This window comes from Carassius auratus, chromosome 5 (genome assembly GCF_003368295.1).
Source record: "Carassius auratus strain Wakin chromosome 5, ASM336829v1, whole genome shotgun sequence".
Lineage (NCBI taxonomy): Eukaryota > Metazoa > Chordata > Actinopteri > Cypriniformes > Cyprinidae > Carassius > Carassius auratus.
The window spans coordinates 21,278,009-21,293,304 of NC_039247.1; the positions used below are offsets into that span (position 1 = coordinate 21,278,009).

Consider the following 15,296-nt stretch of genomic DNA (forward strand, 5'->3'; position numbering starts at 1 on the left):
TTTTTTGAGGAGTGCACTGGCCAGAAGTTTTTCGAATGATGTTTTGCTGCTCTTCGTGTGGACTTTTCATTTGTTGAAGTAGTAGTGTATCTTGGCACAGATCATCATTCCACATTTGATAGTATGTTCTCTAGTATATAGTATGTATGGAGCTCTCAAGGACTATTTGGTCAATTGAAAGGGTAGACGACCCACCACCTTCAACCCCCATCCCCCATCTCCATTCAAATTTATCTTCCAGAGGCCGCTAGATGAGGAAAGGAGGAGAGCTAATTCGTCAGTAATCTTCCTACTAATCCCCCACTCTTTGCCTGAAGGCGTTCAAGCTATGCATCCCTCCCCCAAACCCAGCCCTCCTAACAAATACACTCTCCCTCACACAGACACATTCAGAGTCTGCCTCAACATGTCCAGTGGGAGAAGATGAATGTAATAGGGTAGTTTGTAGTCTTTGACGGTGGTGTCCTGGGAGGAGTGCTTTTGCACTGGCTGTGAATGAGAGCTAAAGAGTTTATTACAGTTTGGGGTTAGGTGAGGTGTGGTGAGACAGGGCGGTGTCTAGGCTTTGTCTCGGGTTGTAAGAGGAGAGCGGGATATGCTGGGAGGAGTCACACTCAAACAGGAACTGCAGTGAACAGATGGAGTGAGCAAATGTTAGTGTGGAATCACTCCGGTCATGCTGCAGGGCAGGAGGTGCTTTTGGAGGCTCCCAACAGCCACAAGTGATCAGTCTCTCTCAGATCTTTGGGCAGGTTCTGGATACAGTTGGATTACTACTGAGGGGATACTACTTATGCGCTTTCAAGTTTGGAGATTTTGAGCAGTTTTTCAAAGCTTGAACTGCACTTGATCTGAAGCGATCAAATTTTTCTACAGTTTGGTGTGAGCTGCACCGAATACTCTTTCTGTGTACCTGTGAAGTGATTCGAGTTGTGAAGTACCTTGTTTAAATGCAAAGAATTTGTGGAATATGGGACATTTTGTTGTTCAGGATTTGCAATGGATTCTCTGTTCACTTCGACTTTTCATTACGATAAGTATGTTTTATTGTTCCACAGATTTTTTGAGGGGAAATTATATAGCTGAATAGAGTGCCTATGAATAGATTGTGCCCTCAAAAAAAACAGTCCATTTTAATACTGTAACTCTACCATACAAGTAGTTTTTTATAGCTTTATAATACTATTTAAATTTAAAACTATGCTTTAAATATTACAGTTACTCTCCAAGTGTCTCCATTTGTCTCCAGTACAGGGAGATTATGATCAGTGTATTGTTGTACGTTTTTCAACAATCGATTGGGCATCTAGTCTTAGGTAGTTAATCTTAAGAGCCCAAGAGATTAATGATGCCTTCTGTGTACAACATGTCATCAGACAAACCACTGCATGCTAGTCGATATCTCACCTCACTCTAAATAGTGAGACTTTCTGTTAAGATGAACAGCTTTGTCCTCTCATTGAAGCCAGTGTATTCACTATATGAATTTATTGCTCATTATTTGAATTAATACAAATCCATCTAATCTGAAACAGTACTGTGGAAAACCTCAATTTTGCATTTCATTAATCAGTGCCTATTGTCGGAGCCATCTGATCTCCTAAGGCATGAAAGGGAGAACAAGCATTCACTTTATTGCAAATTGAAGAATATTTCCCTGCCACCAGCAGATACAGAAAAGGTTTTTTTTTTCTTCCTTTTTTTTTTTTTTTTTTTTTGCAAAAATAAGCTGTAATGAAGCCAGCACATTGTTATCTGTAATTTTGTAGTTGTTTTTTCATCAAGAGCCCTTTGCAGTCTTTCCCTGTAAGGCTGTGTGAAGTTCCCATTTAAGGGTTCAGTGTTGAGCAGGAGCAGGGTTCGATGAACTCTAGAGTTCCTGAAATCCTGAATCTGCTCTACTGAGTTTAAACCTTTTTGCTAGCTGTTCAAGTCCTTTGCTACAACCTTCTATTGGTAGTGCATATTTAACCTTTTTTTCTTGTTTCTTTGACTTTGCAGTTGCTGGTAAAGTTTCCCCTACCAGTTCAGATGCCCTCTTCAGTTTCCCGATTACTAGTACCACCTCCAGCCCACCAGAAGTTTACCTCCCTGCCAACTTTAAGCTCTCCAACACACAGTTGGCTTTCTTTCTCCAAGAAACACGAGTTCCACCATATGGCAGCCAACGTGGACACCCTCTTCAGCGTTCAGAAAGCTTTGTGGTCTTTCAGACCAAGGAGCTGCCTTCAATCAACATCTCACTTGGACCTTTCACCCAAGACCAGATACTGTCCAAGGACCTACTGCAACCGTCAAGTCCTTTGGACATTCCTGGACGGGTGACAGTCAACTGGAAGGTCCGGGCGTTTATTGTACAATCTAGAGTTTTTGCTAGTAACCCATTGGTTCAGGTGCTGTTCTATATAGCAGGACGGGACTGGGATGACTTCAAGATTCAGGATAAGCTTCCATGTGTGAGGCTGCATGCTTTTAGAGATGTTCGGGAGATCAAAACTTCCTGCAGGCTTCAAGGGAATCTGGCACAGTGCTTGGCCCAACTGGATCTCCCTTCCACATGGTTTAATGTTAATGTAGCACCACTGGGTCGCAGAAAGTTCTCGGGGACGGATGGGCTTGAGTTAAGTGGAGAGACCCTTCAGGTAGAGCTTTACTATACCCTCCATGATCCAGATAGCAATGATGAATGTGGGGAAAGCTACCCACGCCAAGGAGGGGCATCCAGAGGGGAGAGCTCATCCCAACAACCCCTTCTCCGTATTGGGAGCATCAGTTTGTATCAGCCCAGTCAGGAACAACTAGTCGTAGACAAACAGCTTGACAAGAACCTCTTTTTGAGGCTACCAGAGAGGCCATTAAAGCCAGGAGAGACCCTCAACATCTACCTGCTTCTGGTCCCAAATTCTACTGTGGAGCAGTTTACACTCAAGTAAGGCCTTTTCTTATTTATTTATGCAAGGGGTGGTCTAGCAGGGCTTATAGTTAAGAATAAGCAAATTCTTATTAAGTGTAAGCTATTGCATGGTTTTTGTATATGCACTGCTATTTGTGCTTAGCAGTGCATATGCACCAAGCCAGGCTGTATTCCTGCGTCATCCATTGTCTCAATTTCTGCATGCTCCAGAGCTTTAAAAAAATCTAATTGACTCAGATTCCTTACAAGGTAAAAAACTGATTTACAAGAGATGAGACACAAATCACAGAGTATTTCACTAAATCTCTAGTGTAGTTCCAGGCTTTAGGAGATTGTGAAAAGGATTCTGCTTTTCAGTAAAGACATAATGGGTATTAATTGACATCTGTTCAAATTTAATTTCTTGTGAGCTTGACCCAGTTCTTGTCATAATACAGTCAAGGGGATATGAGCCATATTTCTCATCTGGCCTATGTGTTTTATTTTATTTCTAACCGTCAACAGAATAGGAGTGCTACGGTTATTGTGTATTAAAATTATTATTTAAATCCTTGAAGACTAGTCTTTTTTCCTCAGATGAGAGAAATGAGAGGGGAGGTAGGATATTAGCTGCTCTTTGAGGCATTCCGAACGAACACTTCATAAACAGAGTCTCTCTAATTGTAATGGAAGCTCACAGACTTTAATTTAGAAATTCACCATAAATTAATTAGGCTTTGAAAACTCATTAACCCCAACAGGAGCAGACAGAGCTGTGGTGTGGCCTTAGAAAGTATAGTTCATTAAGTCTTATCTGACATAGTCTGAACTCTAGGTTTGTATCAATGGGGTGGACTGATTTTTTTTTTTTTTTTTTTGTCTGACAGTCATTATGGGTCAGAAGACATTGCAGTGTGTGCAGTATATTTGTATTTGGACTGTTTTATTGTTAGGCTTTCTTGATTGCCAGTATACTGGAGAACAAGAATGAAAAAAAAAACAATTTAATTTTTTTATGGAAACGGTCTTGGTATACTGACACCTAGTGGTGTGGATGCAGCATCACACTATGCACTATTCGCAGTCAGACGATTCATTTATTCAAGGAGCAAAAAATTCCAATAATAGGAAGCTTGTTGAAATAGAGCAAGCAATATTCTTCTGCTCATATGTTTTTAACATGAATGTTACTATGAGATAAATGTTATTAGGCTACAGATTATATAAGTGTACATTATTTTAAAACAGATCTTTCAAAAGTGCCTTAAATTTCTTTTAGTAGAACATTTTAATGTGAAAAAAAGTATTGAGCATTTTACCTTTAAAAACTCCTTTCCAGGACATCAATAAAATCAATATAATAGTCTGTATAGCCTTTAAAAGAAAAACCTGCTCAAATTATAGAGCAGATGTCAGTATGTCACAGTGATGTGTCCAGATAGTGACAGAATACATTGTTGCTTGTCACTACAAGCATTACAATCCGTTTTCTGAACCTAATCCTCTTATTGTTGTGGCATATGTAGAGAATTATCCTTAGTTTGGAAGTGAAATCTAGGAGAGTTATCTTCATCCTGGGGCATTTTGGCGAAAAGGGCCATCAACCTGATTGATATTGTAAAGAAGCAGTTACCTAATTTCCATTTCATATAATAAGGGAACGATTTAATACCTTTTTGCCAATCTAATATTTTTGATGAAAGTTCATCTGCAGTAGTTTTTTAGTTTGCTATGATATTAAATTCCAAACAGTAAATCTCTCTGACCTCATACTTTTATGCACTCGTATTGGAGTTTTTGTGGTCCAATATGATGGCATTAATTCTCCAAGGAAAAGCTGAAGAGCAATAAAAGCTCAGGCAGAAAGAAAGGAGATGAAAGTCTGAAGTTGAGAGCTCTGAGCCAGTCAACTCAATGGGAGGTGAATTAAACTGTGCTGGGAGCCAAAAGTTGAGGGAGGAAATCTTTAAATATGAATTAAGCTCAGCTGAAGTCACCACCAACTTCACATTCCTTCCCACCTTTAGGTTCCTTTTATTGTTCTTCCAGTTTAAGACATTCAGCTGTTTGCATCTGTTATTTATAGAGATTGCATCTTAAGGACGTTAATCATGGAGAAATATTACATTTTGTAATTTTGTTACATATTTTTTGTAATATTTGGGTCTGCCAGGGGGTTACTTCAGAGCTGTTGAAGCAATACAAGATTGTTGTGAGACTTATTAGCATTTAAATGTCTTTTAAATTAAATTGAACACTTTAGTATGTGTAGAATCAGTTTCCAGCAATTCAGACAAACAGATGTTGTGAGGCAAAAGCCAGTGGCAACATTCAGTCTTTTGCTTAGACAGGAGGTCACAAAGCAATTCTAAATATAATGTGGAGATGTTGAATTGTACGAAAACAGAATTGTTGGCATATTTTTTTTTTCTTTTAAGTTCCTTAAAAATTATACAGTAGGCTTTATTGAGTTAATGAATTCTGTTATCATAGTCTTTTGATCATGGCAGTTTACTGAGGATGTTTTCTGCATGTCTTTGTCATTGTCATCTTACCTCTTAGAGATTTCATAAATTATTTTCAAGAACTAGCATCCACTGACTAAATATGCCAGAAAGTATAGAGATGTTAACATTTGTGTATCACAGCAAGCTAATGAGAAGGCAGTGACCACATGTTTCAGCTGCAGCTTACATTCATCTGTGAAAAGAAAAATAGTAATATATAAGAGTATGCCATTAGAGACAACAGATCGAGTGCAAGACACCAAACAGTCCATGAGTTATCATGAGGGCCTTTTTGCACCACTTTACTTCTAGAACTAAATGTACAGTACTAAAGTACTGGGAAGATTTTGAACTATTTCCCAGTACCATTTAAAGTGTTGCATTTGCACCAAAAGTGTACTAGTAAGTGATGTAAGCCTGTTGACAGAGCTGTCATTTGTGAATGGCGTTCAACAACAGAAACAAAAAAGAACAACATTAACAACAGGATGATGGAGGATGCTGTGATAGGAGCTGTATTGTTGTTGTATCTCACGAGTTCCATAATAATGGACATGGAATGTCGACATATGCATAAAGCGATTGAAAAAATGGAAAGGAGGACTAAGAATCTCCAATGACAACTGGCAGTGCTACATTTGCTACAAGTGCCTACAGTTTTGCGTCCGTTCATCTATCGGTATTCTCCATACTTGTGAATAAGTTGACACAGTGTTTACAGCATGTTTACATGCAGTTTTAAATCTTGGTGGGGGAGGGCGTTTTCGTATGTGTTTGGCCATTCAATTACGGGTAGTACCAGTTGTGCTGGATAGACCCTGCTCCAGGGTAGGAGCTAGAAAGGTAATCCGGTACTAAAATCGTGAATCCACAATTAGTTCTGGTACTATGAAAAGGTTCCCATGATGTGAAAGGCCCTATGATGTTTGTAGCAGAGGGTGAAGGTTATGAAAGCACATATATTCCAATTACTCGGAGAGAGGTTTAATCCTCTCAAAAACTACATTGCCTGAAGGTGGTGCATCATCGCCCTGTGCTCTGTTAGATCACTGTGTTCGGTGATGCCTATTCTCCCCACGCTTCTTATAGGATGTGTCATCGCTGTCCCTACGCCTGATTGGGTGACTCAACGGGGTGTCACCTCAACGCATCTATGCTCTGCTGGTCAGCCATATCTGCCCCCGTCACACTCGCTCTCATCAATGGACGAATGTGCCCACAATGCCCTATTCCACGCTCTGCTGACATTGGCCACTGACTGCCCCCATGTTCTCATATCTTTATAGCCATTACTTTGTATTTTATTATTGGCATATTATTGTTTAATTAAATGCACCACCTGTGCGAGCGTTCACCTCAAGCTTGTAGTTATCTGTGATTTGTGAAGAAACATTTAGCAACAGGTAATTAGCACTGATGAAGCGACTTTGCTTTACGTGATTGAAAGTAGTTGAGCAACAGGCATTTTAAAAGCTGTTAACCACCATATTGAAGCTATTTAAACAAGCAGTATAGTGTAAGTAATTATTTATTCTACTTAAATTATTTACATTTCATTAAAATGAATTGAAGCAGACTGATATTTATTTGGCTCAAAACAGTGAGGGTTTTTCGTAAATGAATGAATCAATAATGAATGATAGCATTATGACCCGACAATTAAAAATATATATATTATTATTATTATTATTATTATTTTTACTTTGAAATGTTTGATCAAAAAATAATAATAATTTAGTCCACTTAAACCCAGCTCATCCACATATGCAACACATCCACATTTTAAAATACAATCCAAAAATGACAGAGCCATATCATATTTTTTTCTTTTCTTTTTTTCATAATCCAGTACAGTGCTGTGTTCACAAAGAGATAATAAGGTTGTAAAGCAGGTGTGTCCAATTCTGCTCCAGGAGGGCCACTGTTCTGCAGAGTTCAGCTCCAACCCCAATCAATCACAGCAGAATCAGCTGATCAAGGTCTAATGCTGCATTCCAGACAACTCATATTTCAGTTGTTTCCTACCTCCTACTTGAAAATAAGGCAATATACACCGTTTGAAGATGGACATCCGACCTTTTAACTCAGGGCAGATCGATCAGCCTCAATGGGGCGCAGCAGTTGATGTCACTGCATCCAACCAGCATAGTGTGGAGCTACCTTGTCAAACTTAAAAACATTACTCATTAGGTTTATAAAATGATACCTTTTTTTATTTTCATCAGCTGTTATTAAAACAACAGCATTTTGGTTTCTGTTGTTGCTATTGGCACAAAAACACAAAATGTTCTCGTGTCATGGCGACATCATGAGGTCAATACGTTAACGTGGTGCGTGATTGACTGGTGATTGACTCACTGAAGTGGAACATTTCAAGTCAGATGTTTCCTCTTCCAACCTCGTCTGGAACAGGGCATTACTAGGCTAACTATAAATTTCCAGGCAGGTGTGTTGAGGCATGTTGGAGTCAAACTCTGCAGGCCAGTGGCCCTCCAGTTTGGAGACCGAGTTTGGAGAACCCTGTTGTAGAGTATTGACAAAACATCAATTACTTCAGCGAGACAGTATTAACGGAAGAGGTCTTTTTGCCTGTAGACAGTTTTTGATGATTTTGTCAGAACTAAAGATATTGAACTTTTTAAATGCTGGCTGTAACATTTAGGACCTGCTAATCGACAGTTGAAATGCAACATGACATTTATTATACACAAAGGAGAAAGGTCTCTTGTTCTCTCCTGTGTCTTTTATCCTTCAGAAGATAAATCGAGGTGCTAAAAGAGACAGATTGACTGCAGTCATCATCCTCTCATTTCATATACTTGAGTAAAGGCAGAGTGTCCCACTTCTTGCATACTGCCAAACTTACACCGATTCGGCACACAAGGTCAGGTGCATATTTACATAACTATCCTTTAGATCATACATAATATTACTCAGTGAGTTTAAGGATTTGTTAACTTAACAATTTTCAAATTTCAATTCAATTTTTTCTGTACTTGTGTAAAGCAATAGAACTGCTGTCACCTGAGGATGCCACTTAATTTTTTATGTTTGTAATAGCAGCACTGGCAAAACAGTACCGTTTACTTGCCAAGTTCTTTTGCTCATAAAATATGATCATCTTTGGTGCCAAGGATTATATCATTACAGCAAACTGATCATGCAGCACCATTCTGTCAAAGTCAATTGAAATCATATTGCGCTACATTTACGACATTTTCTTCCCAGCCTGGCTAAGCCTGACTAAGAAGCTAAACGCTTGTCATGACACTAACCAACATATGTTTTACAGTTGGGAAACAGTCTTTTAAATTGACCTCATGCAAATACATCAGATCACAGATAGAGTTTCCATTTTCCCTGATACAGTTTCAGATATGCAACCACAGACATGAAAGTTAGCTAGGCTCAGTGCTTTTTTATTAATAGTGTACTTTACACTGTAATATACTCTTCGTGTGACTTTAAAGAGCGATCTAAATAAAGACAAATGTTGTGTGTTGAAAGCTTTAAGGCCCCAATATACTCACAGCGGAGTTCTTTTTCATTCTTCGTTTGGGGGTAAAACTAAATTTGAATTACGTGAGCAGCGATATACTGTTAGCGAACATCCCAACACTGCCCCCACTGCTGAAAGCATTATTTAGAAGAATATGTATGCTTTCCTCTCAGTAAGAAAATAAGCACAACAAAAATGAGAAAACAACATGCATTATTTATAGACAGCATAAGAAAAGCATCTGATCAAAGCAACATAGGTATGTTAGTATGAGCTCTGCAAAGTAGCACTCCAGTAAAGTCACGTCATATTTATTCATGGCATTTTGTTCAATCAACTGCTTAAAAGCAAGCAGCTTTACAGTATCAGTGTCTCATTTAATCAGAAGCACAACTTGCACAACCAGGGTTTTCATGTTTTCACATGCAGAGATCTTACCTCGACAGACTCAACAGACGAAATGAGCCAGAAAAGAGTTCCACATGAAAGATACGGGGGCCTCAGCGCACACCTCCTATTACGTTATCATCAGAGACCAGTGGTAGTACAAAGGTGTTTTGCAGCTGGAGTGAACTTTTCCTGAAAGTTTGCTTTGGTAAGCCATTTCAAACTCACAAAACTAACTTTGTTTCATTTGAAATACACTATATCAGTGCCTTTGGCTTACCAAGGAACTGGCCTGTAGAATCATAGCTTTATAGCATATAGCTATAAAGAAATGCTTCAGTAATACAGTGAATTTTATACTACAACACTTCCTGTTTGAAAATTGGTTAATCTGTTATGAAATTGATTTTACAAAAATCTAGAATTTGATTGGCAATAACTTTATTTCAGTATCACTGAAGAATTCCATTAATATCTGCTGCATTCTGACAGCGTGAGGTGTACAAATGAGCTACTCTGTTTAAACGTTAAAGTGTGCGAATGTAACTTGCTCTTTTTCCAGTTTAATATGCAGGCAACTATAACAACGGTTGATCTCCCAGAAAAAGTGTAATCATAATCAAAACATTGCTCTGTTTGTCTGAGTGTCCCCACCAGCCCAACGCTGTAACTTGATGTGCACTTGCGTTTTTAAATTGTGTCCTTGAAGTCCACGAGACCAAAGAGTGTCCCGTTTGACATTTTAGGATTTGTAAGGGTGCTCATAAGTACCCCGTTGTGGCCACTATTTGCCCTTGATGTACTCTTTTGCCAGTGCTTGCTACACAACAGACTTTTAACCAACAGTTTGTGCAGCATTATGTTACTGAAACGTGACTACAAGAACGTAGGCCAGTATTTAGATACACAACACGTTAACTTTAAAGGTGACTTTGCAAAGCTGTCTCTTTGTCTAGTCTATCAGAATAACTTCTCAATCTATAAGTCAATCAGTAAATAGTCAATCATCTCGAAAATATATTTTAGTGTTATTTATATACTACTATAATACTTATTAATATTTAGGATTACCTTTTTACTTTTTAAATTTTAATTATTTAATTAATGTATCTATTTATGTATTTTATTTAATGTGTGCATTTGCCCAGTGTTGACCTTCAAGAATTCTGCCAGAATATACATAAAGCTGAATCCAGTCAAACAGTAAAATGGAATGTACTGTATAATGTGGAATGTAATGGATTTTGGGAAATTTTGGATGATAAACCAAGTAGGTTCATACACTTAATCAGACTGCGACATGGGCTAGTTGAATATTTATTGTAAGTTTTTTTCTTATTTTATTTAAATACTTCAGTATATTTATTTCAATGAAGAAAATATATTTTAATAGTTTTAGCAACATAGCATTGTCCTGAGAAACAAATGAAAATGCCTTTATGCATGCATCTTAAAAAAAAAAAAACATTAGTGGTAAATTAGTGGTTTACCATTTTTATCCCAAACCATCCACATTTTACAATTCTTACAGTCTGTCTATCACGCAGAAGTACTTATATACTTGTCCCACTCCTGGTAGTTGCTCAACATCATTTGCCATTACCACAGCGAGTACAATAGGCATTTTCAGCTCATTTTTGCTTGAGCATTTTTTATCGACTGGTTTCTTAGGGTCCCTGAAGCTATTTCATTTTCATGTTTTTGATCTTGCATTTTTTTGCAGATCAATAAAATCTCAAAAGAAGGCTTCTAAGCCCCAACCCCCCTTCTCGCAAGCTCTCACACTAGAAGAAGTTATTTGTGCCTCCAATGTCTTTACAACTATTGTTTTTTATTCAGTGTCTCAAGAGGATCCAAGGTCCAAATTTCTGGGTGCTGTTACAAAACACTTTGTCATTTTAGCACCTATTCAAACTAATTTTGCTGTCACACAGATGACATAAAATTGTGTATATAATTTATCCTCTATTCCATGGCACTGCTCTGTTGACACAAACAAAAGCATGGTCAGAAGGCCACTGGCTGACACTGATTTTGATTCCAGTGTGCACATGCCACGTTTCGCAGTGCCAAGAATTGCCCATTGACTGAGCGTCCAAATCATTACATGTACCGGCAGATAGATCCCGCAAATTAATTATCTTGTATGAATACTAGACTGTGCGATGCGCCATGGTGTGTGTGGGGGTATATGCTTATATCAGACGGGGGTGGATGCATGCTAAAGGTGACATTAGAAATGCATTTTTCCTCCTACTGTTGGCACGTAGTCTAAAAATGAATGCAAATATATTGAGATCTCCAGTTACATGCCTGTGCTAATGCCACTCTTGAACTCGGCCCCTTATTGTCGTGTTAGAAACACCTGTGCGATAAATCCTCTCTGGTGTGCGCTGTAGATGGTTGTCATTGAGCAAAGATGATTGAATATTTATATATGTCTCTGAGCTGGTCTCTTTATTAGCCAATTATCAAAGACTGAAAGGTCAAACAGTTTTTTGGATTCTGCTGTAGTACTTGTCTAAAGGGCATATTTATTAGAAAGTCTGTGGTAGGTGTTTGCTAATGTTAAGCAAAGATCACTTAGTTTTTGTTTCCGGTGATTACCGTGGTGTTACTCTATGCCAAGCTTTCCAGTTGAAAGTGAAAGTGACATTGCATACAGCCAAGTATGGTGATCCATACTCGAAATTCGTGCTCTGCATTTAACCCATCCAAAGTGCATATACACACAGCAGTGAACACACACACAGTGAAAACACACCCGGAGCAGTGGGCAGCCACTTATGCTGCGGCGCCCGGGGAGCAGTTGGGGGTCATTATGCCTCATTGGAGGTCCACACAGAAGTCGTTCCCTCAGACTCTGCAGACATAACTGGGACGCTAATCATTCCAAGTTCTCCACATTGTCCTTCTTTTCTGTTTGTTTGGTATATATTGTAACATCTAATTATGTTTCCATCTACTAAGAGACTTTAGTCAGTGTAGACACACCATATTTCATTTGACGGCACTGAAAACAAAACTTCCTGCATACAAATACAGAATGTTCAGTTGGTAGTACAGTCTTAAGGGCCTTTGTTAGACATAATTCTCACAACTCATGTATTCCAAAGTCTCTCATCCTCTGGAAATGGTTTGGAAAGATGTATTTTCAATGTTTCACTGACTGAATAATCAACATCCAGCAGTACAGTCAACTGAATAAAACTGGTCTTGGACAGCCTTACTTGTATTCAGAGTGAATTATGGCATATATCCTGATAGATGAGGGCTATATTCTGAATTTACCATGTTTAATTCCATTCCACAAATCTTCTTCAAAATGATGTTTCCACTCAATGGCCAGAAAATTGCACACACATACATAAACATTTAATGTCTGCGGTTGCTCAGTGTTGAACTTTTTGAATGCAGTCAGAATATGCATACAGCCAATGGGAATGCGTCTCTATGTGTGCATTCTCCCAGGCTTTTTATTTTTTTTTAATCTTGGATCATTATATTTCTTTCTGAAAAGTGTTTATTTTGTGCCACAGATAATTGATGAATGTTGTTCATTAACTTTTTAGATGTTCTGTCGTGACACATAAAATATGACGTTTAAAGGACACACAAAATGGATAAAAATGCAACACTTTATAAATAAAAAAAAAAGAAAAAGAAAAAAAAGAAAAAAAAAATCTGGGCATTTAAAGTGCCCAAGTATGATGCAAAAATAACCTTTAAATACCCCCTGACTCTTTAACTAGGGTCCTGCTAGGCAATCCGAGCCATTTCCACCGTTGGAGAGACATGATTATGAAGTATCTATACGTGGTTTAGTAGTAAAGGTTTCTGATTTGATTTGTAATAGTCTTGGATGAGATTACAGTGGTGATATCATGTGCTGTTGCATTATCTGTTGGTGTAGTGAGTGTCAGTTTAAACAGCAGACAGTGAATGAGACTAAAAGGGAAGTAATTGGAGGACATTACAGTAATTACTCTGACACTGACATACTGTCCTGCGGTCTGAACAACTCTACTCAGACAGGTCCTTCCTTCCACTGTGTCCTCTTAACACACACAGAGACATGCGCAGTCCTCAGGGTGGCTCATCTGGGGCCCAGAGATAAAGCAGTTTTATGTACAGCAGTATTAACAAAATAGTGGACTTACACCCCAGGCTCTGGGCACCACTGCATGTCCCCTCACACACACAGACATGTTGGTGTGTACACACACAAAATAAGGACATTACGTAAGGACTTCTTCAAGCCATGGGTTATCTCACTGCATATAGCACAGATTTATGTAAAAATATGAATATAGTAGCAGTAATATAAAGGCATAATAACACTTGTAAATGTGTCACTGTGTATAACACAATACCAATACCAAGAAATTCATATCACATATTTATATAATATTGTAATGTAATATTTTAAATATAGATATAATCAGTGAGTCATTGCAACATATGGTTTTCCATAACTTTCATTTCACCATAATAATTTAAACTATTTCAGCTTTATTTTTTTTAAATATATATGATTTAACTATACTCAAATGGGCTGGGCAGTAACTGATTGCATGTAATTTGGATTATGTAATCAGATTCCAAAAATGTAGTACTTGTGATTAGATTCCAGTTTAAAATGGTAAAACCAGATTCCAGTTGTTTTTTTTTAATGGATGACATGATTAAAATTATTCACACAATGGCAGTTATTTACTCATAATTGAAATTGATTGATTCTCCCTAATTCTTTGTCTTTTAAATGTTTCCTTTTAAAATAAAAAAAATCTACTCTGTGTCACATGAGCTTAGAATATTCACATTGTAGAATGGCCATATAAACGTCATGTAAATTAATTTGCGACCATGCTTCTGAATTTGGGGAAAAAACATAAAAGTTTAATTTAAATTATTCATTTTAATTTTACATTTTTATGATTGAATCAATTACTATTATTTCATCGACTCATAAACCCTTTGAACCCCTTTGTTTTTTTTTACCTTTGGGTAAACCTTGGAAAAATCTTATAATCAATGCAACTCATGATGTTGATAACAATGGAATATATTTTATTTCTCTTTGCTTTTTATAACAATAATCCTATTTAAATCTATAAAGAAAGTTATCTAACAATAATCCAAAAGTAGTTGGAATACATTACAAAAAATTAGTAATAACACTGTGACTAAATTACGTCACTGACTATAATTTTCATTATGTAATTTGTTATTAGTAACAGATTACAATTTGTATGTAATCTACGCAGCACTGGATGGATATTCATTATTTTTTTTAAAATTCATATTCAATAGTAGGGTCAGCAATATGAGGTTCAAAGATGGGGATGCCTACAAATCTGCAGCAAACATGCTTTCAAACTGACTCTGTCACAAAGGTGTATTAATCACAAGCTACAAACAGTCCACACACCCTCAAGTGCATATCAGTGTGTTGTTATAATACAGGTGCTGTATTTCTATAATTATATTGTATCCACTATCCAGCTTTGCTGGAGCATAAGGGTTGTGTCCAGTCCTCTGGGAGCCGATGGATGAGATGTGATGTATGAGTCCCCTCATGCTTGCAGCTTCCCTGTAGCTAAAACACTGCAGCTGCAACACTGCCTCTCACACTTCACTTTCCTTTCTTTGCTTTTTATCTTTTTTGGCTTCTTTTGAGGGGCACATACACTTGCGTAAAATGCCTGTGACATAAATTAAATTTGCAATTAAAAGGGCATACAGGAAATGTTATGATCATTTATTCAGCGTATCATGTTGCAGCATACTGATAAAATCGAATCACACCAATTTAAGGTGGAGAGCTTAGAGGAATATATATTTTTTCAGCTTTTCATTTTTGTAATTGTAATGCATAGAAATATTCAGTCTTTATTTGCATGACGTGACACATTTGATGAAAACATGAAAAAGAATTAGCAGTTTATTTCACATTTTGTTTACAAGTTAAATATTATTAGGAGAACTGGGAACTGTGCAATGTGGGAAA

At 37.5% G+C, this 15,296-nt stretch overlaps 1 protein-coding gene across 1 annotated transcript in view; it reads left to right on the plus strand.

The window, feature by feature from the left end:
- Positions 1 to 404: 404 nt before the first annotated feature.
- Positions 405 to 15,296, plus strand: part of LOC113080975 (transmembrane protein 132E) — a 70,452-nt gene continuing 55,560 nt past the window's right edge. The window contains exons 1-2 of the mRNA XM_026253051.1: positions 405 to 1,037; positions 2,002 to 2,929. Coding sequence (XP_026108836.1) covers positions 971 to 1,037; positions 2,002 to 2,929 — 995 coding nt within the window. The 5' untranslated portion in view covers positions 405 to 970. The remainder of the gene's footprint in view (positions 1,038 to 2,001; positions 2,930 to 15,296) is intronic.